The sequence below is a fragment of the Motacilla alba genome, chromosome 4 (assembly GCF_015832195.1).
Source record: "Motacilla alba alba isolate MOTALB_02 chromosome 4, Motacilla_alba_V1.0_pri, whole genome shotgun sequence".
In the NCBI taxonomy this organism is placed as follows: domain Eukaryota; kingdom Metazoa; phylum Chordata; class Aves; order Passeriformes; family Motacillidae; genus Motacilla; species Motacilla alba.
Window position 1 is genome coordinate 56,916,072 of NC_052019.1, and position 27,930 is coordinate 56,944,001.

The following is a 27,930-nucleotide window of genomic DNA, read 5'->3' on the forward strand; positions in this document are numbered from 1 at the left end:
ATGTATTTCGGTTTAGCTTGATATTTCCTTTAGACCAACACCTCCAACACTCAAACACAACATTTAAGCTGCCCCAAAGCAATCAACAAGGACTTTGTAAAGAGACTAACAAAACTACATTGTAAAACAGTTTGAAATAGTCTTAAATGTTGAAAAAAAACACCCAAAAAAACAAAGGATGTGTTCAATGGAATCTAAGCAAGTTGTTGGACGTACTGAAAGGCAGAGATTCAGTACACAGAGGTAGCTCAGTAAGGGTACCTGCAGTGTTCCAATTATTTAGCGTTGACACAACCGTAGTCAGCTACTGTCTGCTTGAACTCCTGCTATGTATTTTGAAAAGAGAACACTGCCTCTGGGCCTGTTGTCTCACCATTCAAAACAGAAAGAGTCATTGATTTCAGTAGGATTAGGATTAAGTCTTTATATTCTCTGGAAATTCAGGTTTATGGAAGTAGAACATAAAAAAACTGTCCTGAGTCCGGATGCTGTCCCCTGCTACAAGCAGTGTTTTTAAACCCAGAGGAATTTTTTCCCATATAGAACCACTTACCACTTAGAATGCTTAAGGAAGTGGAACCTCGAATTTGGCCCAGGAACTCTCCATTTCCTAGCAGGCCTGTTGGTGGATCTGCCTGTGCTGTCTGCCTCACTGATCAAACTGTGAGCCCATTGCCCAGCGGGAAGAGAGCAGAGCCCTGGGGAATTGGGAGTGGACAGTGTCCCTCAGCCCTCTTGCCTACTCAGTAGGGAGAGCTTGATCACCCCTCCAAGGAAGGAAAGAAGGTGGCATGTGCCACCTCCCATAACTTTGTCACGTGGTCCTTTTATTGGTGAGCAAGTTCTGAACAGGGTGATGCTGTCAGCTCCCTGCAGTTTCTCACACAGATGGCAACAGGAAGTGGCCATCAGATAAAGCACCGAGGTTTGGTACCAGATTACTTTTTTCCTGTCGTTCACAGGACGGGAAGTAACAGACTAGGTAAACCAAGCACATTTTTTTGTTTTTCAGTAAGGCAAAAGGATATGAATTTCACATGCCTGTTGTCACATAGAAGATCTTCAGCCTGTGTAAAGGCTTACAGCCTTATCAGAGCTCTGATAATCTGCGTTTGCTACAGACTTGCTCCAAGGTGTTTGCACTCAGCCACACCTTTAGCTGCAATGTTAACCATGACACACAGGGAAGCTCTGCATTTAAATCGAACCCACATTGACCTATTCCTTTCCTTACTTAATATTTTAATGCACAATTGCCAGCACAGGTTTTGCAGATCAGCACACCCCCCAGTCTGGACTAGAGCATGTTTCTGAAATCTTCATCTCCCAGACAAGATGTAGTGCTGGCTGCATGTTTAAATATATGCCTACATTCCTTTCTCTTCAACGCCTAGAAATAGTGTTTTGTATTATTTTTTCACCTAAGTTTATTAGAAAGAGTAATATTATTTTTTAAAAAGTTGTGATTGATTGTCAAATGAGCTAAGATAGCATTTCTGTTACTATAAGGATCCTTTTAATTAGCAAAAAAATAATAAATTGTCAGCTTTCTTGTCCTCATAAGCTACTATTCATTACCAATGCAGTAACAGAGAAAACATAGCTTGGCTTACTACAAGAAAGGCTCCGTTTCAGCATCCTAAATTCTCTGTGCAGGTCTCTGTGCATTGCACAGGGGGAAGGAGAAGAAAAAAAGAAAACCAAAAATTCATGTTCTTTAGGGGTAAATGATAAAAAGATCTCCTAGCTGCAAACACAAATACTTCACTCATAACCCAAGCACCAGACCATTTCTTTGAAGAAGCTTATGAGGCATTTAAGATATACAATGGCACAATATCATACAATGGAATTGAAAGAATTTTCTTGAGATACCATTAACTTTGAAGGAATGTCTAGACAACTGTGTCAACAAATGCAAATAATTCATGCTTTTCAGCTTCTATCCATTGGATGGCCCCATGCTGAGTATACACAAACTCAGAAGAAAAAGGCATGTCACAGTCATATGACTAGGGAGTGTAACAGAGTCACACAGATATTCAAGTCAATCTCAGAAAAAAACCTTCAGAAAGCTCTTCCCCAAGAGAAGAGCTGGTAAGCCAGCAGTGGGATAGGCTCCTGGTCATTTTGGCTGGTTTAAAACAGAGACTTGCTGCTGGTGCACCCTGGCTTCAAAGCAGGGGCAATGGAAGAACCAGCTGTCAGTCATGACCATTCACTCGGTTAGAAAAATAAACTAATGGACTCCAAAATACTGTACAACCTCTTGCAGCAACCAACAAAGTGGCTTCTGAAAACAATGCTTTTGCCAAAAATGCATCTGTAAGGCACTTAACAGGTATCTTTTAATATATATATATATATAGATATAGATAAAAAAATAAAATATGCACTAAAGCAACATTCACAAAACCCAGCTGTGTCAATTGTCCGTGTGTACAGTATAGTACATATATACATTCACTGTGACACAGGCCATCTCCACAATTATACCTTCACGGGTGCTTTGGGCTGCCTGGTTAATTTCAGTGCCTGTGAACAGGAAACAAAACAGTCACTTTTTTATACCCATAAAAGACAAGCAACAGTGCAAAGTAAGAGTCTCATTTATAAAGGGCAACAAAACACTGTGTGTACTTCTGAGTGGCTGAGAGAGGAGTCAGCGTGCAGCTGACAGGCTGTGGGCTCTGAGATGATGCTTGTGTCTCTTATAGCCCATCACAGCCTCCCCTTACACTGAGAGCCTTAACAGAGGAGCCACAAGGACTATGGCTACAGTGCCAGGGAAGGAAGCAGAGATGGGTCTCAGATGCCTTTTACAAAGTGACCATTTGGACCCCACTCAAACCACTCGTGGCACAGATAGAAGAGCTTCAGACCCACTTCAGGAAAGATAGTGAAGAAAATGTGTGCCAACACCTTTGTGTCCCTGGCTACCTTCCACATGGCTCAGAGGATAATGACTGCTGCAGTGGTGGATGTCATGCACCTTTGATGTTTATACCTTCCTTTCTGAGAAAAGGTAAGAAATAGCCAAAGTCCATCAGTCCAGAGGTGATCTTATGACAGGGGACACCTGTCATCTCCATTGTTGCTGAGGAAGAAAGAAACCCCTTTCTTTTTTGATGGCAGGGTCCAGCTCTGTGTTCCTCACGAGGGCTGGCCAATTATGGCAGCTGAGCTATTTATTCAGGGAGTGACAGAAGTTCAGCTCAGTGCTCGTGCTTCCAGTTTGGCAGGAAGCAGCTTCTCTAAGTAAGGAGAGAAATGTGATAGGCTCAGAAGGCGTTAGGATTTCAGCTGCTCCTGTACAGCAGTGTGGACACTGGGAAGGATGCTGGCTCTTGCTATGCTCAGCAGCAAAAAAAGCTCTGTTACTTCTTAGGTGGGACAAATTGGCCCAGGTGAGAGGAATTTAGACAAATTAGCAAATTCCTGAAATTTGGAACCTCCATTTTCCTGAGGGAAGTCTTTTGGGTGAAGAGCCCTGAGAGACTGGCATTTGTCTGACTTCTTGTTTCCAGCAGGTTGGCTGAACAAGCAATTTTCAGTCTGAGAGATGCCTGACAGGGCTTCTTATTGTAGATATTAACCTTTAATATTGTACACTTAAAGCTTGTAAGCACTGCTTGAAAATCACTCCAGCACAAATGTAAACCCTTAAAAAACCCCCAAACCTTTAAAAATAAATGGGACATATTCCCCCTCAGAAACACCAGCATTTAACTATTGTTAAATCCAGCCCTTTGAGATTAGTCTTTTGGATATTATTCATCAAGAGACTTTGGAGAGAGAGAGAGAGACATCATTCCACACTTTGTTTGGGGAAACAATTTTTTAACTTTGTAGTTTGGCAGATTCTGCTGCCATATTTACAAAGTAGAAATACCTCAGTGTAGATGAACCTCTAAATATTTAAATTCAATTTCATACAACCCGATCACATGTACTATCATAATTAAGTAAGAATGTCACTGCAGTTGAGTACTGTGACTGGATAACTGCCTCCCCCTGCAAGAGAGATGCCAAAATGAAGCCAAGGTGTTTGTAGAAAATAAACATCAAGGGTGATGATGACATGTTTATTTTCAAAGCAGGAGACCATTATCCAGTCACAACATTCACTTCTATTATACTTATTGCAACTGTACCAGAGCCAACCTCATTGATTTTTTTCAAAGAGTAATTAAAATAACATTTGTGAATAATACAGAAGACCAACTGAAGAAACTGCAGCAACAGAACAACAATCCCCAGAAGTGGTTCTACAGTGGCATTACAGTCTGCTTAGCACAGGAGGTTTATTTGATGCTTAATGAATAAGAAACTAGTGCTGGTGAACTGTAATCTCTCCAGTGCTGGTTGACTGTTCTGATGCTGTGTTTAAAGGCTGCTTTAATTTGCAGCAGCTGACAGCAGCCCCTAAAGGCCATTACTGCCCTGAGAATCAGGGAGGTCTGGATGAGCTCCAGCCCCACTCCTGAGACGCTGAAGAGAAGTCAGCATTGCAGGAGTTGTTCTGTCACCAGCAGCATAAACTTTAGGCTTTCTACAGGAATAGCATGGAATTTTCTTTATACCACCTGTAAAGTCTCCTGATAATTTCTGATTAAAAGCAAAACCATGATTTTCAGACTGATGGATAATTGCCACTGGATTCTCAGATTTTCATTATCAGGTACTCAGACCAGTATATATTAATCAGGTCTGATTTCTGAACACAGTTTCTGAAAACTGAGAGTTTTCCTGCTTTTTACAGGAAAAATCACTGATTTGGGATTTTAGCATTCAAGATGGCAAGGTTACTTTAGTGGTGTGAAGCTGTAAAATGACAGCCACGGGGTTTTGCTGAAAATTGGAAATATGAGTGTTAGCAACAAAATTTCTCCGCAGCTCAGTGGAGAATGCAGGGTGCTGATGGAGCTGGGCTTCCCACAGTAGATCTCAATCATCACCAGAAATGGCTGCCAAAGGTTGCTTCAGTTGCTGCAGCTTCTTGATCGTTATTATCTCAGAACATTAAAAAACAACATTAAATTCGATTTCATGGACTAGCTTTTTGCAGGGTGATTATTCTGAGAACCTGACTAAAACCATTGCAATCATTTCACATAAATCACAGAATGGCTGTCAGATGTCAATACCTTCAATTTGTACTGAAATAAGCATAATTTGAATCAGTGATGTTGATTCCAAACCCTCTAGGTTATAGTCTATAATCCTCCAAGTTAGGATTATACAATGCCTTAATTTTGGCATGCAATGGGATGACCCAGACTGCTGTAGACTTCTTGCTGTTGTAAAGGGTGACACAAATGGGGCTGGGGTGGGGAGGGGAAAAAAGTTTTCATTCTGCTTCAATCCAGTTCAGAAAGTGTCCTTATTTTACCTCATTTCCCCAGCTCCCATGCCAGCCAACATATCTTTGTCACTTCTCCATAAAGGAAATCCAAAGCTCTGATTATTAGTCAGCTAATGGATGGAGACATTCTTATGGGGCATATTCTGAATTCATAATTTGAATGAATTTGTAACTTAACTGTAGAAGTCTAACTTCATGCTTTGAACTTTTCCAGAGTCTTTTCAATCCCCTTTTCAAGCAGGATAAAGTTCTGCACTTTTATTTTGATACTGCTGTGATTACCACTGTTATAGAGGAAGCAAGGAAATAGAAAAATCCCAACCATAGAAGGAACCCCAGGAGTTTAGGACATGTGTTTTGGTATTTTTCCCCCTCACAGTACACTTGCCATTATAAATCAAATCCAGCAATCCTTACCTTTTGCCTTGAAACCATCCAGGATTTTATCGTTGGTACCAACAGACTGCCAAGAAGGATCTGAGCAGGATGATAGATGAGCAAAGGGACGGAAATTAAGGACAGGTATTCATAACCTGCAAATACTATCTTCAGCATGGGAATCCCTGTAGGCAGAAAAACAGGAGACAGACTCTCACCTCAGACTTTGAGCTCCAGATAAAAGCAAAGCATTTTATCTTGCACTGACATTTCACAATAAAAAAAAAAAAAAAAAGAAATCCCAAAATGAGCTGAAATGTTTTATATATTAAAAATCCAACCCAAATGAGCAAGAACATGAATACAAAAAAAAACATGGCAGAGAAAGTTCTGTGGCAGAAAGGGTGGAATAGGGAATGCCATAAAAGATCTTTTCTAATTATGCTAATATTGCAGTAAATAAAAGCTGCTACTGAAGACTTGATATACAACACATTCTGCTATAGCATGACTGTTCAGTTGCTGACCCTAGTTCTGTACTGCTTCTTTACTACTTCCTCTCACTAGGCTGTTCTGTGTTCACGACTGTCCTCCATCCAACCTGCCCAACTTCTGCTTGTAACCTTTGCAACCTCTCTTTGGTCTGTTCTCTACTGGAGGAGGGTCATGTTTTGTTTGCACATCCCCTCCAGTTGGTGAGCATCCAAATGAGAGCCTTCCCTGCTTTGGCTGACCTATGAGACAGAAAAGGTTTAGTCAGCTGGGTGAGCAATATGAAGTGATCCTGCCCACCAAGACTTAGGCAGCAGCTGGAGTACAGAAGTTGCTAGATGCTGGAAGAAGTGAGTGCTAAGACCTAGAGACAGGCCATTTTTTCCAAGAGCTGGAATTTGCACTCAACAATGCTAATTCTATCAGATACCTCCATGCACTATCTTCCTCCTTGATGATGTGTAAAAATAAGTTGTATTCACTTCTGCAGTAATTACACCTACTTTGAACATACTACTGTTCAAAATTATCTGTTTAAATCTTGGAAATTTGCTACCATGCTCCACAAAGTGCAGGTGTGGACAAAACCTGCAACCAGTTCTGTCTTGCCTGGCCAGATATTTGCACAGCTGCCAACAAAAGCAGTTGTGATTCTTCAGGAGCCTCCTGAGAATGCACCTTATTTTCTCTCTCATCCTAAATGTCACTCTAGGAGTCCTCTGCTGGCACCAACCTTGACATGAAGAGACTACACACGGTTTTCACAGAGCTCATGTCCGTGTCTCATAGAATCACAGAGTGGTTTGGGTTGGAAGGGACCTCAAAGACCATCTTGTTCCAGCCCCCTGCCACACAGACACCTTCCACCAGAGCAGGTTGCTCCAGTCCCCATCCGGCCTGGCTCTTCCTCGTCTCCTTTCTCAGCAATGACAAAACATTGACCTTTGTGTCACTTACCCTCCATTTCCCCTGGAGGAAATGCTTCAGATCAGCCAAAGCTGTCATATTTATGGAAACTTTTTCTTTATATCTGGTATAAACTCCCATTCTCAACACCATTTCAGGCTTCCTTTAATAACCTTGACCCCTCCCTATGTAAGCAAACAGCTTATATGCAGTACCCCACTATTGTTGACCTGTGTCTGGGCTTGCTGAAATCTTCACGATGTTTCACAGCGCCATTTCTTGTAATTATTGTTATTATTAGCTTCATCACATTACACCACTAAAAATCTCACGCCTATGCTAGTAGCCTTTACCTATGTGTATATTTGCAGGGATGGATTAAATCAAATAAATAAAGGCTTGCATGCTTTATTTCAGTATTATAAATGCCTTCAAAATAACGTTATGGACCTATCACACAATTGCTTATTATTAACACTAATTTCTGGGGCTTGGGAATGAATAGTATTTAGATAGAAATTAAATGGGCATTTGCATTATATTAAGGCATGTAATTTACCTCAAATGCCCATCATACTGTTTTTGTAAACAGATAAATGTTTTATTGCCTGTTTCCACATCTCAAATTGACCCTCGTTACTCCTTTTCTATTTTCTAATCACAGAAAATACACTAGAGTCCCAAGCTACGAACATGCTGTATTTCTGTTTGTAAGACAGTACCTGGTGTTTTGGTAGTGCAATTTCATCCACAGATCCAAAAACATTTTAGAAAGCTGAAGAGGGCTCCTACAGAGAATCAGAAACACTACAATGACTAGCCTAAGATCACACAGAAACTAATGGCAGAGACGTGAACAGAATGCATCCAAAGTGACTGAGACATGCTTTAGATAACTGTACGTTTTCTGAAAGAAATAAAAGAAATTCCAGCTTAAAAGGTAAATTCTCTAGAGGAAAACTATTTCTGTAAACTAGGAAAAGAAAATTAAAGTTGTCAAATCTAAATACAAAATACTATAATTAGCGTGACAATATAATTAGATCACTGGGAAGAAAGAGGTTCTTAATTCACAGCTTGTTTAAATACATGTCACAACAACAGGTTCCTGGAAGCTACTAATGTGCAATTAAAGTTCCTATTATTTACCAGGAAATGCTAACTGATGAAAAGAAGAAATAATAATCTTTTTTTGCAAGTAAGGACTAGTCTAATGGAAAGAAAAGAAACCCAACCTTGTTGCATTTTCATGCACTTTCTGATCTTTATAATTCCAACTTTGCCAGTATGCAACTCTCTCAGAAAATATTTCGTGACAGAGATCCCCATAGTGTAGTCACAAACGCTTGTGTCAGTGACATTACCACAAAGCTAAAGTAAACAGCATGAGTGTTATTTATTTTTAAAAATGTCATCTAAACTTTTTAGTAGCAATAAGTAGTAGCTGCAAGCATCAGTATGATTGTTAATGTTTTCCAAACATATAAAACCCATGCAAATATCAAATTAGGGAAAACATGCTCTCATAGTTACCTCTACCTCTTTTAAAATGAAACACAAAAACAACGACATTTTTCTCATATATATATATATATATATATATATATATATATATGAACACTTGGGAGAAAAACAAACACTGAAGGCTCATGCCCAAAAAAACCCAATCATGCTACTGTGGTTTATGGAGTCACAAGCTTCCAGCAATCTGGTTCAACTCTCTGCCAAAGACCCTCACTCACTAAATACCATGAGACCTGAATAACAAAGCTGTCTTCTGTGCTTTGGTGCTAAGTTGGTCAGCTCTGCTCAAAGTGGGGGTTTAACAAGCTTCCCATCTTCCTCCAAAGTGGGATGAGACAGCAGCACCCCTCCTTACTAGAACTACAGAGAGCTGCAGCAGAAGGGAGAAAAACCAAAGATCGTTCGACAGGTATCCCTTTCAAACAAGATCATTGATATTCCCAGCTTTTTACCCCAAATTTCCCTCTTCCCCTTTGTTTCTTCTACCAGTGCTCCCCCATGTTCCCATCTTCCTCCTTGCTCTTTGGCCCCAGTGTTCAGAGGCTCTTTTTCTATTTGTGTTTTCTCCTTTCCTCCTTTTTCCCTCCTCCACTCCAATGCTTTCAGCCTCCAAGGGTTGCTTCCCAAGACCTTTGATTCTACTCATTGTAGCCATGTAAGTTTTGGGTACTTCCACTAAAATCACTCAGCTCCACTAAGGGCAGGGGCACCAACATCACAGTCCCACTGCAGCTAAGAGAAGAAGACAAGTCTGTGACAGGGAGCACATCGCAGTTTTCTCCATTTTTTTGTCCTCACTCAGCTCTTTTTTTCCTACATTAAGCACTTTACAAACCTGAGGAAAGCAAAGGAAACACTGTTTACCCTTGACCTTCAACAGTATCAAGGAAGAGTGAGAGCGCTGCTCTTGCAGCACAGGAAAGCCCTCTTTGCTCTCCATTGCTCCAGGGTGTACCAGCTTGGCTCCAAGGCTGGAGATTATCAGCCCTGGCCAAAGGCCACTGCTTCTCTAATAACCTGCTCAACTGAAAGCTACTTAATCCTTTCCCCAGTTTGCACCCAGTATAGTCTCCCACAGGCTCCCCTCTCCCCTTTGCTATTTTCACATTTCCTAAAAGGCCCATGAAAATATTATGCTGCACTTCACTACATTTAGTTAACTGTAAAATAATAATAATAAAAAACCCTAAAAGATTTGAAGGTATTTTAAAGATAATTTAAATATAGGACTCTTTTCATCTAGCTATCACTGCAGTAATATAAATGAAGCAAATTAATTTTAATGCTCCAAGGTTCTGATTCTGTGTCACTGTCACTGACAGGATCCAACTAGACTTTACGAGATGGCATTTGACTTTATGGAAGTGAGCACTATGCACGCATTTACAATTTTACAGGGACTTTAAGCTGTCATGCTGAAAAATGTTTATAAAACATTAATCAAAAAATGCCTCTTTAATACAATGCATTGTCTGAAAGATGTTAGAAGGCACATATTGTAAATGGATTCTTTTTCTGACTAAAGTAATTTCTACCAAAAGCCTTTCCCCACTGCTATACAAGTACACAGTGTGGGGAGATAAAGAGCACTTTCTCAGCACATTACTACCTGATCCAAACACTTGGGAAATCACTAATGTACAGCATGCCATATTTCCATGTCACACATGACACATTTGTCTAAAATTACCCAACAGAATTTGACATTGCAGCATATTCCTTAGCAGAGCTTTCAACTGACATCTGCCAAGTAAGAACTTCAAGTAGGAGCTTTCTTCTTCTAACAAGCAAGTAAGAGTTTTCTTTTATCCTATACCCATGATGGAAATGATAAAACAATAAGTACTGGAAATCAGGGTTTTTTTTCTATTTTAATATGTTTATTTTATGCTCGCTGGATATGTAAGCTCCCCTTAAAGCACTGTTTCATCATTTGCTGTTTTCTATCTCATTGCAATGGGTTCAGAGAACTTAATAGAACATTTTTATTACCACCAAAACACAGGCCATTATCTCTCACACCCAAAGCAGAATTATTGCTAGTGCTCTACATCCGTACTTCACTGTATAGTTTTTTCCCCTTCAATGTCTTCATAACAAACAATTTATCCTAAACCTTTATTGCCTACATTACTGAAATACATTCCACATCACAAAACGCTGCAGCATTTCTTCTCAGGAAAAGAGATTTGGGGCAAAACGGAGAGGTCATCCTAGGGCTATGGAACCATCAGGTAATCAGGAATCAGAATGCCAAAGAACCCTCACAAAGAGGCAGTGGAAATAATTCGAAGAAAAGCTCTAGCCTCTGAATTTTTACCTCTCCCTTGTACTTGTGAATGCATTCCAGAACCTCAATTGCTACAATCTTCAAGTGCAATACACAAAATGAATCAAGTGCATGATAGTAGCTTCTCTGATGCTCTCCACGCTACTCTCTTACTGAAGGATCCTCTGAGGGACTGATGTGAAAGGAACATTATTGGTCCAACAGCTATTTCTTTTTTCATCTGAGAAAAGGCCTCTAAAGAGGGGCTTATATTGCGCTGAACCTCTCCCAGGCTGCCAGAGCAAGGGGGGTCTGAATTTCTGCTGCAAAGACAGAGCCAAATGAGCACCTGAAATCTGACTGCCAAGTTTCAGAGCAGCTCTGCATGCAGCCCAGTGACTGCATGGTGGGAAGGGCTGGTAAGATTCAGCCAGTGCCCAATTTAGAGGATTAGAAAAAAGTTGTTCATGCAGAGAGCTGCCAGAACAGCAAGACACTGCTCATCTCACTTGAAAACTTTCTTTAGGGTTTCCCCGTTTCTTCCCAGGCAAATCATTGCTGTGGTTAGTTTTGAGGAGACAGAAGGTCACACACTATGCCTGTCCTCAGTGAAGCCACACCAGGCATAGATGTCTCTTGCCCTCATTCAGACCATGCTATGACATACCGATAGAAAAAGATGCTTTTGACAAATTGACTGGATTCCTTTTCCTACATCCATGCCCTCTCCAAAGCACAACCTGAATTCAAGTTTAATGCTTTTCCCTAAGGACCAGTTTCTTTCAGGTATGGGAATAGCTAAATGATACCTGACAGCCTCTAACAATGCAAATATATTTGTTTGCTACTGAGTAGTCCCATTCCAGCCAAAGAAAGCACCTCCAATGTAATATGAGATCACATTACATTGCAGGGAGAATTGTGCCTTTTGCCCACATACATGCTGTATGACAAAGATTCATGCCTAAAATGTTCTCAGGGAAAAAAAAAGACTTTTTTTTTCAGTATGTTTTCATATTTCAGGTCAGTGACAAGTGTAATGGAAAGCAAAAACCAGGCTCATGGAGTGGTACAAATAAACATCTGAGGGGGAGATTACACAAGGGACTGTGGATGTTCAGAGACTCTGGAAGAACTTTAGGGGAAGACTGCAAAATGGAGGCTGTCCTCACTCATTTTGGAGGTGTGGACCCTAATCTTCAAAAACATTTCTCTCTCTTTGGGAGATAACAATCCCCTTGCATTACATTAAATGATTTACCTCTTTGCAGGGCTAGAATTACTGGGAAGGCTCTGCCCTTAATCAGCAATGTGACCACATACTAGCCATGCAGATCTGTGGGATGCAAGAATTTATGCTATAAGAGACTGGACTGACTTAATATTTAGGTAAAGGAGGAAGAAGAAGTGAAATTAATGAGAAAGAGGATTTTCCTTTGGCTGTAACTCTAACAAGATTTTTAAAAATGAAGAAAACCTAATGTGCTTTGAATGCTTTTGCTCATTCTTTTTCTTCAGGTAACTGGCCCACTATACTCATACAGAAATCAGTAATTCAAGAGCAATGTAAGTACAGCTACCAGGGAACAGCACATCTTGATACCATCAAAGTTTTAAGGAAATAAAACCGCAAAAGCTGGGAGGAAGAGAAAGAAAGTACAGTTTGTCTGTTTCTGGGGCTTCAGTAGGTGCATTCAGATTGGAAGTGATGTTTAGTGAACAGCATAGGCAATCTTACCAGCTGCTAACAATGAAACATTAAACAACAACAACTGAAGACTGGCGCCTGAGATGCCAGAACACCTCCACCTGGCTGACAATATGGTGGTAGGAATTAGTTAACAGGGAATTCAGAAATTATTGGAACACCCTAAGTCATTTTTCATATGTGATTTATTCTTATTTGGCACCACAACGTGGATGTAGCAATGCTGTAAGCCCACATTCACGCTTCAGTGCTGATAGCCTGGACATGAGCTCACTCTTCATACACACACCCCCTACTCAAAGCACAGGCAGCAAACTGATATTGAATTACAAATTTGCTATCAATAACTAAGCTACAAAGCTAAAATTAATGGAATTTAAAACCCTTTTTAGAGGTTTGGTACAGGAAACCCACTAATGAAAGGAATTCTAGACAAAGAGATGGACAAGCAACCTAAACCCAGAAAGCTGAGATTTGATTAATTTGATTCTTTCCTTGAACACTACTGCCTTTCCACACACAGCTCAGGCTAAGATTTCACAGTATTAAAGCTTTGATTATATAGATTTAGCTACACATATTATTAAAAAAATAAAAACTTTTTAATAGTTTTTCTTATTATCTATATATTTTATCTATTTATCTTATTATCTATATATTTTCTTATTATGTTTGTAAAGACAGGGAGGAAAGGTTTATGCTCCAACCTGTTTCATGCTATCTTTTCATCAGATTTTTTAAAGCTTTTTCTCCACCTGTAACCTTGATGCAAGGGAAAACATGATAACATAAATTAATTATAAATAGTAAACTAGGAAAACCCTTCTTTTCATAAAGGGAAAACATATAATTTTTCCTTTATTCATCTAATTTCTGTAGCCAAAAAAAAGAATATATGAGGCCAGAAAATCTTACTGCTCCATTTGGGAAGGCATTTTGAGAAAACAGCTCCCTACACCTTGAAATCCTATGGGATATTATCTCCTATTCTAAAACTCTGTGGATAGGGTTATGTGCTGGCAGTGGTCATGGCAGCTTTTAGAGCTGGATCCCCGTTCCAGACTCCAAACTCTCCTGCAAGAGGAGATTTCCAGACTTCACTGCTGTTGATTTCTCACATCTAAAGCACCCACTGCTTTAGAAGTGTCTGGAGTCAGCAGCTCAGACTGGCTGCCAGAAGGTGCACTGAGAGAGCAAATGTAGATACAACTCTCTCAGGGAGACTCAACATCATCTTCAATAGTCACCAGCTTTAGTATGGGTGACACTCCTAGCCTCTGCCAGCTTGAGGTAAAAAAAAAACCAACTTGAGTCATGTCCAAACATGGATCTTCCCAAGGGTAACCTGTCAGCTGTCTGCTGAATATAATGCAGTTTCTTAAAGTAGATAAATTAACTTTAACTGTTTTAGGTGGGGAGGGAGAGCTCCTGTGTCATTATCATTTTACAGATGGATATGTGTGTTTACTTTTTTTTTATTTCATTATAAAGAGGTATGAGCTTGCTGTCATTAAAAACCTGCAATCTGGTTTTTAGTGTCTGATCCAATTACGTGTGCTTCTGGAAAGACACACAACCAAATAAATAATTGGAGAGGTGCAACTCTGAAATGACAATTGTTATTCATTGATCCCTTTCTGCAAGTCGAGATTGAGAGATGTAAACTTCAAGTGAATGAGATCTCCTGGGAGAGATTCTTCAGTTCAAACACAGTAAACAACTGTTGTCCTCTGATGCACATTTTAGTACTGCTGCAGGCAAACTTTCTAAATATTAATAAAAAACCTATACAGATGAAAAGGAAGCCCTGGGAACTGGTACAGAATTTCTTGCCACATTCTAGGTCTAATCAAAGAAACATATGTTTCAGGTCAGAAAGGAAAGGAGATTCCCTAATTTGCTGCAGTATTTCTCCTTCTGGAATCACAGAGAGGTCAAATTTGACTAAACTGCAACAGATTAAATGTACTAGACTGTGATAGTTGTCATTAACAAAACCAAGGGAGAGCCAGGTTTTCTGTGCCCAAAACCCACCATAACTCACTGGATTATGCCATTTCCTACTGTCAGACTGGCCTGCCAGCACATTTCCCTCTGCAAAGTTCAGACCCAGGGATGCCCTGCTCCGAAGGAAGCAAACAGGGGCCAGCCACATATGAGTAATGAGAGAAAATAAGACTGATGCTCTGGCACAGACGATCCCAGTGACCACAGCCTGCCCAAAACTGTCAGTTTGACTTCCTGTGCAGACAGTCCCTCCACATGAGGAATGGTGTGCGTAGTGCAGAAATGCTTTCATGTGCAATATAGTGATTGGTGTGTGCAAGCAGGAGACACTCACCCTATCCCCAGTTACAGAAATCTTCTGTCTATATTTCAGTTTGGTAATATTCTGATATAGGTAAACATATCTGTGTAAGACCTTGTATTATATATATCCAGATATTCATGGTTTTGCAGCTGTACTGGAAATAGGTAACAGCATTTCCCAGGCATTTGTTGAGGTCTGCTGAGAGAGAAAATATGACAGTTACTTGGTGATAACTTGACTGATAATACTGATGGGTAAGAACCAAATGTTGGCTCTAGAAGACTGCCAAGCTAAGAAATGTGACTCACCTGCCTACAAAAGAAACATGCTAACATGAGAAAAGTGCAGTACATCAAGATGCTTCTGTTCTCACCATTGTCATCTCATATAACACAAAGCCCTTGGTTCTTATTTTTCCAGAGACAGAGAGGAGAATCACAGAGCTGAGGAAAAACCCCAGACAATAACCTGCTGTTCCTTCCAAGCAAATACCGGGCAAAGACTGAAGTGATGAGAAAAATATTTCATTTTGGCCCAAAGAATCACCATATCAAAACTTTAAAAATGTTCTAGCAGTTGCTAAGCCCACTCCTAAGGCATCTCAGAAGCAGAAATGGGAGAGTTCCTAACTCTCTGGGCAGCAGTGAGGGGTCCAGACACAGCTTTTAGAAGACACTCATTCTTTGAAACATTCTCCTCCCATCAGCTTCGCTTCTGCCCTGAGGGACAGCACCCACCAGTTCCAGGCAGAGGAGTAGCTGGATCATTTTTACTTACATCACCTTATCAGACACCTGGGGAAGGAATGAGACTAAAAGCCTGTAAAAGACACAAATGCAAATTCAAGCTCTACCAACACCAAGAGGTATGACAGGATGTAATAAAGTCTCCTGTCCAACACTCATGGGAAAATTCTGCAGGTATAAAACAGCATCAAAAGTCTTACTCTTGAAAACTTTCAGAGAGCAATTAACCAGGATTATTTTCTATATCTTTATGTGAAAGGCAGAGGACCTTGATGAATAACTGCCTTAGAGGAAAGTTCTCTGCCAGGAGCAGAGAAAAACCACTACACTCCAAAAATACCAGAGAATAGCCTCAATACTCGCTTAGGGCAACACACAGGATTTTGCCATCTTACCTTTCTATTACAGAATGATTAAGAGATGCCTCCTTTTTAAAATCACCCATCTTTTATCTCAGCACAAGTTAGAACATTTTAGCATTTTTCTATTTAAAGGAGAAAGGTGATTATCACCATATAATAAAAAGAGTCTACAATGGATTTGTACAGCATTTCAATATATTAGGTATCCTGAAAAATCTTATCAGGTGATATCTGTAGAAAGCATGACAGAAAACTATAGATACCTGTGAGCAGATTGGAGCTATCTGTCAGCATGATGCCCTCTGTCCCACTGTGCAGCTGGGCAGCTCGGGGGAAGGCACGGGCTGATTAATCCACAGCCTGGATGATCCCCTCGCAGACATTCCCCTCTGAATCTACTTGTGCACCACATCAGGCTTTTAAGAATTGTTCAAGTACAAGCCATTGCTCAAGTACTTGAGCAGTAAGAGGCCGAGTATTTAAAAAATAAATTTGAATTAAATTAAAACAAGACAAAAGAAAGTTGGTGTTTTGGCTTTTATTTCTAGAATGAACTGTATTCTTGCCTGAAAGTATCTGGTAGGCTAGAAACTTAGATTGTATTACTTGAAGGGCTTCATGGTGAGAGAACTGCTACATTGCTGAATCCAAATGAGGAAAAATACATCCTCTATCACAAACGATACCCCAATCTTATTATTAGGTAGCGTTATTTTTGCTGGTTTGTTTTACTAATCTGCTGTTCATCATACCTCCAATATTAATATTTGCCCTTGTGGTAGCCAAAATAGGTAACAGTACTTTGATTTTTGCTGATAAAATTATTTTACATAGTAAATACCAAGAATTAAAGCAAATATATATTTTTTTACAATCCTGAATTTTCCTTTCAGAGTTGTAACTTCTAGCTAGCAATTGAGAAAAAAAATCAAATAAGGTTCTGCATTTGGCTGCAACTTTTGTGTAAGTGCAAGCAACAACTGCAGTATTTTTTAAATGAGCCACAGTGATAGCTTTTCACTTCCTTGAGGCCTCTTCTCTTCTCACCGAATGAACTCCAGGGAATGGCATCATGTCGGGCTTTCCAGATGGATTATGTGAAGCCATAGCTCAATGTCATTTTCAATAGCAAGGCTCATAATTAAAGGTCAAATAGTCACTTCATCTGCAATCAATCAATAGAAGAAGTACTAATACTAAGTACTAATCAATCAATGGCAAATGCACTAATAAAAGCCATGCATCAAATGTCTGCATATGTGTGTGCTCACATGTACCGTGCATATATGTGAGCAGGGAGAAGGAGAGAAAGGGAACAATGTGGGGGTGAAAATGCCAGAGGCCATTGTGGATACTATATTTATCTTGGCTTCCTTGCAAGTTTATATCCTGCTTCGCTCTTTAGGTGAAATGCAAATAAACATTGGTTTTTCTGCATGTGTGCTGCCCTTTATTCAAAACCCTGCCGAAGCACCCACCTCCATGCAGAGGTACTGGCTCGTGCTCCCAAAGGAACACAAAGGCACCTACCCTGTGTAATTTGTCCGTACACAAACACACCCTGCACTCTGATCTTTGAGACAAAAAGTGTGTCAACTGTTCTGTCTACAAAGTAAGACCCAGCATATGGGAACGGCACTCATCTCCGTGCAGAGCAAGCACTTATTCATGGATGCAACAGTGGAAGTGGCAGTTGGCCTCATGAGCATGCACTGCATGGGAATTAGTTGGTTTCATAACATGGTGTGGGAGAAAGTGACTTACAAAAGTCTTCTCATGCCTCTCCTATTACCACTTCTAAAGCTTTAAAGCTGTCAGCTCTTCTCCCACTTTAGTTGGTGCCATTCTCAGCTCCCCAGGGAATGGGTCAGACATACCTATTTGGAGTTTCACCTGCCAAGCTGAGAGAAATCAGTTTCAAAGTGAAAGTACAAGTGTTGGGGGTCATTTATACACTACCACTGGAATCTTGAAGACAAACAAAGCAGAGCTCCACAACAGATGTGAAATGAGAGCATGAGCCGTGTTTGTGCTTTCAGGCATTGCAGTGACAGAGAGAGAAGGAAAAGCTCTCTCTACCATAAGTAAGAAGAAGATGTCTCATTGCATGGTTTATAATAAACACCTAAGGACAAGCAGAAATGTGTCAGAACAGCAAAAGAGTAAGGGACAAAATGCCTGTGTTTGTCTAGTTTCTGCTAAGACCAGGGTGGGATTAAGGACAGGGAAAGATTTAAATGTGATTCAGAAATAGCTAATCCTTTAAAATAAATTAGACCTATTCTGCTCCCACATTCAGTGAAGGAAAAAATGCTGCCTGCTCTGGTTAATTTATCTGTTTGCATCATCAGCTCAGGCACATGCCTCATCACATCCTGGCTTTGTAAAACCCAATACTCCTTCTTTGCACACAGATTTGTTTTTATACAGCTCTACATTATCTGGAACTGCTACTAACACCAAACAGAATAAAACATCAATGGTCCCAAACTCAGCCAGCTGGAATCTTATACACAGCAGGCACACCTGGACACCCATGGAGCAGGGGTGCACACGAGACCAGCAGGTACTTCAGCCTTACCAAGGACAGGCTCCCAGAGGATTGCCAAAAGGAGCATTTCCCCATTCCTCTCCCAGGATGACTGGAAAGCAGTCTGCCCCAAAGCTGACAGACAGAACAGTCCACAGCTCAGAAACAGCCCCACAGTACCATGTTCCACTATCACTGTTCACTTCAACCTGCACACTCAGACATGGGATATCTGAGCTAGGGGAAAAAGGTATTTGTGGCAGGGGAGAAGCTGCAGGAGTCCTTGAAGTCAAGGTGACCAAAGTATTTTTGCCGGTGTACTCAAGCAAAGAAAGCTGCAGAATACAGAAGCTGGCTCATGAGGCTATGCTAATAGGAGCAGTACCTTGGAATTGGGAAAATGTGAGCCAAAAGGTCAAGGGAGCTAGGAGCCTCAAACTAAGTTCTTCTAAAAAAGAAAATAACATAAAAAATTGAGAGTGTAGTAGCAGAAGAAAAGTGAACTGACTCAGCTGTGGGCACAGAGTCAGGTCAAGACAGGCTGCATAAGGGTGCTTGGTAGAGTGAGTAAAAGAAATGAACAGTCCTCATTTTTTGGGGGGTGATGGCAAGCCCCTTTAGGACCTAAATATTTAAAACGGCTTTGTGCTTATTGTCTTAGTGTCATGGCAAGCTGGCAGAAATATGCAAGAGAGCATATATAAAACTATTCTCTCTGGGGAGAGAAGGGGAAACTTGCATATTTGTGCTGTTAAACACAACCAGCTTCTCCAGCTTTTCTTTTGTAGTATCACAGTTGTGCCCTAAGTTCATATACTTCCGAACAGAAAGCACAGCAGTGTTTATGACTTATGTGTGCAGTTGCTTTCTACAAATACAAGAGTAACTGTCCTGAATACAAGTGCATTTATTAGTCCAAGCTCAGTTTCATAGAACATTTGGCTGGAAAAGACCAATGTCATTTAATCTATGTTCTGCTCCAAGGCAGGATCAACTCCGGCTATTTAATTCCCATCTGAGGCTTGTCTACAATGATAGGAGATTGAAGACATCAATAGGCAACATATTCCAAAGCTGAACTGTTTTACACGAGAGAGGTTTCCCTGATTGTTAGCTTAAATCATCATCACTGTAACAAAGTCCTTCCCTTTACAAAGTCCACTGTGACAGAGTTACTTTCTTCCTTCTCTGCATCAACCTTTTATGCATTTGAAGATCACTGCAGTATTTCAGTTACCTTCCCTCAACAATCCCAGCTGCTTCAATCTACCTCTGGGGTCACGTTTTTGAGGTCTATGATCATTCATGGCACTCTCTTCTCATTTCTTTCCAGTTAGTCCACATAATTTTTGAATTGTGGAGCCCAAAACATTGTGCAAATATCAAAAGCCATAACACTCTCAAGCCACACAACTTTTGCTGCTTCCCTGCAACCCACAGGAGTCTGTGTGAAAGGAAGGTAGGTTAGTTTAGTATTCTATGTATTTGACAAAGCTATGACACTGTTACTCATTTCCTTGCTCTTCCCACACTTTTAAAATAATTTATTTAATGACTTGGTTCAGTAGTTTTCTACAAAATGAAGTTTAAATTCACTGATCTATAATTCCTCGTCCCCTCATCATTTCCAGTGTAAAAAGAGACATTTTGTTTGACTTTTCCTTGTCTTCCAGGAACTCCTCTACTTCCCACACACTTTTTAAGGCACTTGCTAACAGTTCTGCAGCACAGGCCTGGCTGAAGCAAAGAACCCTGAGGTGAGTTTTGCTCTATCAACCCAACCTGGAAAACATCTAAATCCCAACTTGTTCTTCCCCTGTTTCAAGCTGAGCTCTTATTGACACTAGTTGTGTTCCTCTTTCACAGATACACTCTTGAGAAGAGTCAGACATTCAGTCATATATGCTTTACCACACATCTGTTTTTATAATCTGAAAACAATACAGCTGTGTCCCTGGCTGAACATAATGGATGAACCAGCAGCAAGTGGCTGTAAGCATCTCTGATTTAACAGTATTTTCTGAATATCCATCAGAACATTCTATTATCACCATGGGGTGATAAGTGGCAAATATCTCTGTGATGTTTTGGTAAATGAATGCCAAGAAATAAAGCTATCCAAAGTATTTGCAGACTTCAACACATACATTTTGCTCATGTTAAGCAAAAGAGTATTGTCTATTTGTGATTTCTGAATACACTATGTCCTTTGATTTTCACTTTCACATCCCAGCTTTTAGATGTAAGATTTTACTGCCAAACTGGGCAGATACACCTAACCATCTCTTCAGAAACAAACCTGAAATTTTATCAGCATTGGATTAGGCAACAGAACAGAATAAGAACAGAAAGAAAAATACAGCTTTCCACAAATCAGGTGGTCTTACTATACAACCACTAAAATCTCAGCTGAGAAGATTGTGTTCTCTGCCCTGTAGGAAGCATTAATTTCATCTGTGCAAGAATATTATCCTACTGTTAGTATCATACTGGTAGCAGTACTTGTCACACTAACCCAAAACCATTTAAGCAGAAAAACCAGCAACTAAACCATTTTTTTTCAACACAGCAAGGCATGAATGTTACTGTTGTTTTGCTCACAAGCTTATCTCCTGACTTACCCAGGGTGAGAGATTTGTGTGTGGAACAGAAAACGATAGCCACTGTATCTGCTGGTGTGAAAGTAGAGTTATTCCTAGAAAACAAAAGAGTTTTAAGAAACCTCTGATAGCAAAAACCTTCTTAAAACAGCATCTATCAAAATTATTACTTTGAGGATCCATATACACATTCACATCACTTTGATCAGTCTAGTGACAGAAATAATTCTACCCATAAATGAACAGTAGGGCTTGATTTTTTTTTTTTTTTAGCAGAATAGTTCTCTGTTGTGGCAAGCTCTCTAATGAATACACTCCCATGTGAAGGATAGAACTTTGAAGACATGGTGTGTAGGACACAATTTTATTCCAGCGAAGTTTATTTTGTCAAACAGGCAAAAATATCACAGCAGGAGCCACTTGCCTCCACAAAAAAAGAGAAAATGCCCTACTATATCTTTTTCTAGTATGGAACAGTAACAAAATGCTCAGTTTGGACAATATATTGAGTCTACACGAAGGAGTTAGCTTCCACTTCAGAGATAAACTACATCTAAGGGTTTAAATGCTGGGACTAAGGCCAGGAGGGGTGGGAAAATGACATCTCTATATATATAGAGAGGGACATGACTGGCCAATGGATCACTCTTTGCTCCAAATCAGGAGTAATTCTATGAGATTCTAAATATTTACCATACTGAGTTGGTTACTGCTTAAGGTATTTTAGATTTCACAGTTGGGGCATATCTTCCCCCCAGGTTAGGTCTAGCTGTTCAGAAGTTATTAAAAAATGCCTTTTAAGGCTAGGATATGATCTTGTCACAGAGAAATTTTCTTGTGGCACTAAAAAAAGCCTAAGCAGCTCAAAGACACTGTACCCTTCTTTGTGATTCTCCCTTATGGATATTGTTTAATTTATATAAAGCATATGCTTGGAGTCTGCTGTATTGTGGCACTCCCCTTTCAGCAGAGTGCTCCTAAACAAATACTCCAGTAAGCCTAAGTGAGAGGACAACTGTGGCTATTCCAGCCAGCACCAGTGATGCCCTGAGTCACTGGCTAACACCATTCTTACAGTACTAGTTTTTGAGAAGTGAATGTACAATTGCCCTTCCTGGTTGATACTTTAAAAAAGAAAAAAAAAAAAAAAAGCTCTACCAAACGTTAGTTCAGGACAGCTGTCTTTAAAGAATCACCATATAAATGTAGCAAATTTGACATATATAGAGAGGAGTGAATTGCCAGCACAGCAAATGTATCTTGAGATGTAAAAAGTCAAACTGAGTTCTCTCTCTCATATGTCATCAGCATGTCTGCAGGGCAAATTATACCTTCAGTGACATCTGTGCTAATCCATTTTTTTCAGTGGATGAGGTATAGCAGTGATTGATTGAGATTTAACAACTCTGTAATTAACACACAAGAAAGGACAGAAATCAGGTCCTGCTCTCTTAGCCTATGAAACTCTAACAGAGCAAATGCAGCAAGGACAATAGGAAATACCAAAATGAGTTTACCCCTATTCAGAAACCTGCCTTTTGCACATTTGCATAAACTTTGTCACTCAAACCAAAGATATCGCACAAAAGAAATATTTAAAGGTTCAGATTCAGCACATTCATTTACCTTGTGGAGAAGAGGAAAGTCAAAAACATGAAGCTCATCTGAACAGAAAATACTGAAAGAGAAACAACCTAAAATTAGACCACAATTGTAATTTCCATGTCCATGCCTTTTGTTCCCATACTGCAGGTCAGAAATGAGGCTGGACCAAGTCTATCCAGAGAAACCCACTGACAGACAACCTTTAAAGACTGCCTGGAAGAACAACACAGATCACTACATCCAGGAAAGCCAGAATTAATATTATGGCTGCACAAGTTCTTCCTGGGGTAGATCCTCTGAATCAAATATTTCTTGGCATGATCAATGGCATATGCTGCACATCTCTTTGCACAAGTTTTGCTTATTGGGTTGACAACATAAAATCTGTCAGACATGCTCTGGTTGCTGGGCATTTAGACTTGCTATTTTACAGGAGAAAGCACAGTGTGTAAGGATGATCCAAATAAATATTCCCAGCCCTGGGTATATTAATCATGATCATTCATGGGGAGAGAAAGAGAAGATCATCATAGATGTTTGAATTCTCTCTGAGACAAAGGCCAATTCCTGGGCTGAGCAGTGTGTGTCAGACATTTCCTTCAAGCTCTGTAATGCAGGTAGTTGTGAGCATCCCAAGGGGAGCTCTTCTCTCTTCTCCTGACACCCTCAGGGACTCTGGGGGCACAGAGCCCACCCTTGGACTGCAGAGATACGAGGAGGAGCTGGTGGCTTCCAGGAGTAGCTGCAGAGACTGAGCATCAACCCAGAGCATGGGGAATCCCCACAAGGCTGAAGGAGAGACCCCATGACCTGCAGAGGCCTTTTCTGCATTTGTGGGTTTTGGGGGAAAGGCTTTTACTTGCAGCAGAATCTGGGGTGGGTCCTCTCCCTACTCCTTGCAAAATTTGTGAATGCAATAAGGCTGACGTGCCCCATAGGGCAGTGCAAGCCGAGACAATGCATTTGATTTTGACCCCAGTTTACAACTGGGAAACTTGGCAGGGATATTAGCTATTACCAGTGACATTTTATATTCTCCTACATACATTTCCTAGAATGTATAAATGTCACCTCAGCATGCACTTAATTCCTCCTTCATGAACTAAAGGAGCAATCCATTGTTCCTGAATCATAATTTTTCTACAACAAAGTACATTAATTTAATATGCACAGAAAAAAACCAATCTCTTATTACACATAATTCTGTAAAGCAATAAGCATGTGTTGCTACCAATTATTCCTTGTGAATATTTTGCTGTGGCTAGAATATTAGCATAAAAATTACATAAAAACATTAATCAGCAGAATAACAAACTCAGCTTCACTTCAAACTCCTCATGCTAATTTCACTCCTTGGTGTAACACAACACACACATCCAGCCTACACATCCAATGGTGATACAGAAACTTCTTCTAGAATAAAACGTGCATCTCCATCTCCAAAACTTTCTTGGTTCTTGGTTTTATAAATACTCCAGAAAAAATCCCCAACCAATTGTCTAATATGTTCCAAGTAGTTCCAATGCTTATGTAAACATTCTTACTAAGAGATTCCAGTTATGCACACTAGCAATGAACACGTAGATATGACTTACACTGTGTTCCACAGCAAATCCTACATTTCATTTCACATGGCACAAGCACAGAGTTGTCTTAAAGAGAAATAAAGGCCAAGCAAGGCAGCAGAAACAAGCACTATGTATCAACGGTTCTAGGAAGAGCATGTCTTCTTGAAATAAAAAGGAAACTTTTTTTTTTCTCAAAGTAGGGGTCAGCTGAGTACCATAAAATTACTTCATTCTGAGTTTCTCTGCATGTTAAGTTTGAGTTTAAAATCTCTGTACCATTCTTTTTTGCTGACAATTTTACACCTGTGCAAGGTCCTTTTTGGGTGCCAGTACAAAGAAATATTTATTCCATTTCAAAAAAAGGTCCATAGCATTGCTTCCTACTCCTCTGCTCTCAGAATAAAACATTTATATTGTACCACTTATAATTCCATGTATTATTTTACACAGGTATAGTGTTTAGTATAGTTTCATAATCCATACATATAGTTTCATCATCCAAAAAAAAAAAAAAGCCACAAATAGGACAGAATTAAGATCTGATGTACAAAGGCAAATTTCTTACTGGCTTTAGCAGAGGTCAGATTTGTAGAAGATGCATTATTTTTATTAGACAGAAGCATATGCAGACACACAACTCAAAGTAGGTGATGGTCTGATCTCTTGAAAGCTAACAGTTTTAGAGTACAAGATGTGATTTATACTGAAGCATACTCTCGTTACCTCTCCTCCATGCAAATTGAAACTCCTGTCTGTGGACAGTCTGAAGCAAGATGGGAATTCCCTGCTGGGAGAGGAGACAGTGCCTGTACAGCACTGCCTTTCCCTGGGAGGAAGGGATCTGCAAGCATGTTTCCAGCTGATGGCAAGGATACCAGCAGCCTATTCTCACGTGGATGTTATTTAAGGCTGAATGACTTGAGTGCTTCTAAAAGAAACTCTAAGAAATGTGCTCATCCACAGAAACAGATCAACATATTCAAACTTCCAACTAGTTTCTAGGTTTATAATATGCTAAGGAAGAGCAGTTTAAAAATTATGACAGTGCTTCTGAGTAACAGCTCAACCTCAAATCTTTTGTTGCTGTTTGGAATGAGACATCTGTGTATTTTATGGCTGTTCAATAACAAGCAAGCCAAAACCAGAATGCCAATAAATGCTTGTAAAGTACTACTGTGCCCTTTCAGAAAGGAAGGGCCACAGAGCAACCTCAGGCCCCCCTAAATAGCAGGGTCCATTCCTCTCTAAATGCTTACTTGATTCCCTAAATGTATCGAGCTCCTAAGAAGTTTGGCAATCTGGTTTACTAGATGCTTTAGAAGCTCTTACACCATGCCAGAACCCCCACAGCTCCCTCACTACATGTAGCTCATTACAGACCTGAAACACATACAAAAAGAGTCACTTTAGGGCTGAACTTACTTATGAACACGATTATGATCAAGCTAAATTTATCCAGGTCAATATTTGGATTGGCAAAAGTATCGCAGAATGTTGTGTAGATGATCATCAGGAGCACACAGCTGCTGATAGCACCAAATGGAGGTTTCTTCCTTTCAAGCCAGTCCTTGATGTACCTTCGGACAATCTGAAACACAGAAACCAACAGGTTCTCTCTTTTCAAAGATGCAGGGAGCCAAGTTGAGCATCACAAAGTGAATCTGACAGCGGAAAGACACAAAGAGAAGAGAGTAATTTGGATGACGGCCACAGTGGATTTCAAAGCTTCCCTGCCACACAACTCTTCTTCTGGGGAATTTAACATTTGTAGTGCAACTTCCACTGGGCGTCCATAATGAGAGTATATTTTCAAGTGCATTCAAATCCATCCTTAATCATGCCAAATGTTCTTTGCTAGCTGTCACTGAGACATGCCCATTAAGCCTCCCCAAAGTTTATCTCCTCTGCTGATACTAATGGATGTATGTAATTATCACAGTCCCCTTTGCATCAACAGACAATTCCAAGTGCAACTTTGGGAATCTTAAAAATCTGACATCTTCAGGAATTTCATGACGGTAGATAATCGAAAGTGATCCATGGAACATTTTAATATTTAAATAGCTAGCGATGCACCAGAAGTTTTTAATTAAATTATAACTCAAGCTTGAAAAGCAAAAGTGCATGTGTTGTGGGAGTTTAAATAATTCAAACTCTGAATATCTGGAGTTTTTGTAAATCCAAAGACAAATGCCATTTGCACGCTTTTAGAATAGCAGAATTAACACATGAAAACAAGAAAACCTACCGTACTTAGCAGAACTTTTGCACTTTCAGGAAACAGAATATGAAGCAGTTTTTCAAGAATTTTTTAGAAACTGCTATAAATTTTAAAGCAACCTCAACGTTCAAATTATGCTGAATACCATAGCACTAAGCCTCACCAGATACAATGCATCTATTTTAGTCCTGCCTGGGGAGTCACTTTTAGTTTTTCTGTTTACTTTATATGGTTTAAAAAAACTTTTTAAAGCTTTTATCGTACAACTTGTGTTAATTTTTCAGCAATCACATTATCTTGCCTAATTTCTCCTGAGGCCTCCTGATGTTCTCTGTTACCACACTCTTTTGGAAATCACAGCCCGGGATCCTGAAGCGCTTCTGCCAGAGCGCTCCAAAGGTGTCTCGTGACCTTCCCTTAGTGGTGCCACTAGCAAACATCACCACCATTGGCTTAACGACAGAGAAAATCTTAGAGGTATTCAAGATCAATATCAGGCCATCATCACCAATGCTACCTCAGGACCCTTTCACACAACAAACGCCAAAGCCATGGAATCAAGCTGCTCTCGGTTTTCCTCATGGCTCTCAGTTTTCCTCACTGCTTTCCTGGCTTGTTTGCAAGCCTCTCAGCAGGGAAGTCCTGGGAGCAGCTATCCCAGTCACCACAGCAATGAGACTCCATCAGGGCGCGCGCTAAAACTTTGGCACGTGGGCTTCATGCCAAGCTAAGCAGGCTGAAGATCAGCACTCACCTCCCAGCACTTGTGGGCTTCCTGCTGATGAAAAATAACAAATTTGCAGGAAAATATCTAAGGGAATGCTCGACGCCCCGGTGAAAACACTGAACTTTAAAATGTCACACTTGCCAGATGGTAAAGAGAGATAATAACAAAAAATATAAGGCCAGACTTCTGAAAGAGCCTCCACTGGAGCTCCTTCAGCCACTGGGTAGGAATAAGACACTGCACTGATTAAAGAGACACAAGAAAGTGAAGCCATGCAGACAGCAATGTGAAAGACATATAATGGGAAGTTCAGATTAGTCTAATTCTGGGCAAATTTGGGACTGTAATTATTAGAAGCAAAGCCTTTCACTTCTGAAGTGAGCAAGTTTTTTTAACAAAGTTTAAAAAAATCCTATTATCCCTTAAATTGTCACATTGGGAAAAAAGAAAAACTACTTAAGGCCACCTATTAATTTATGGTCCTTCCAGAAGATTTATACAGAAAGTAACGAGATGCTGAAAAAGAAAAGTGATGGTTCATTATACCATGGTACAATTTCTAGTAGAAGTATTTAATCCAAAATCTAGAACCCTGTGCCTGTTCAGGGTCTGATTATA

At 40.1% G+C, this 27,930-nt stretch overlaps 1 protein-coding gene across 2 annotated transcripts in view; it reads right to left on the reverse strand.

Annotated features, from left to right (window-relative positions):
- SLC10A7 (solute carrier family 10 member 7) overlaps positions 1 to 27,930 on the reverse strand; it is a 146,488-nt gene that overhangs the window by 6,896 nt on the left and 111,662 nt on the right. Inside the window, exons 8-12 of one of the 2 annotated variants that reach the window (XM_038134375.1) lie at positions 25,787 to 25,952; positions 22,818 to 22,869; positions 21,213 to 21,286; positions 5,783 to 5,928; positions 2,497 to 2,535 (exon numbers count right to left, since the gene is read on the reverse strand). In XM_038134375.1, the coding sequence (XP_037990303.1) occupies positions 2,497 to 2,535; positions 5,783 to 5,928; positions 21,213 to 21,286; positions 22,818 to 22,869; positions 25,787 to 25,952 (477 nt within the window). Of the gene's footprint in view, positions 1 to 2,496; positions 2,536 to 5,782; positions 5,929 to 7,863; positions 7,930 to 21,212; positions 21,287 to 22,817; positions 22,870 to 25,786; positions 25,953 to 27,930 lie in introns of those variants that run through there. The other variant, XM_038134376.1, reaches the window with a different exon arrangement.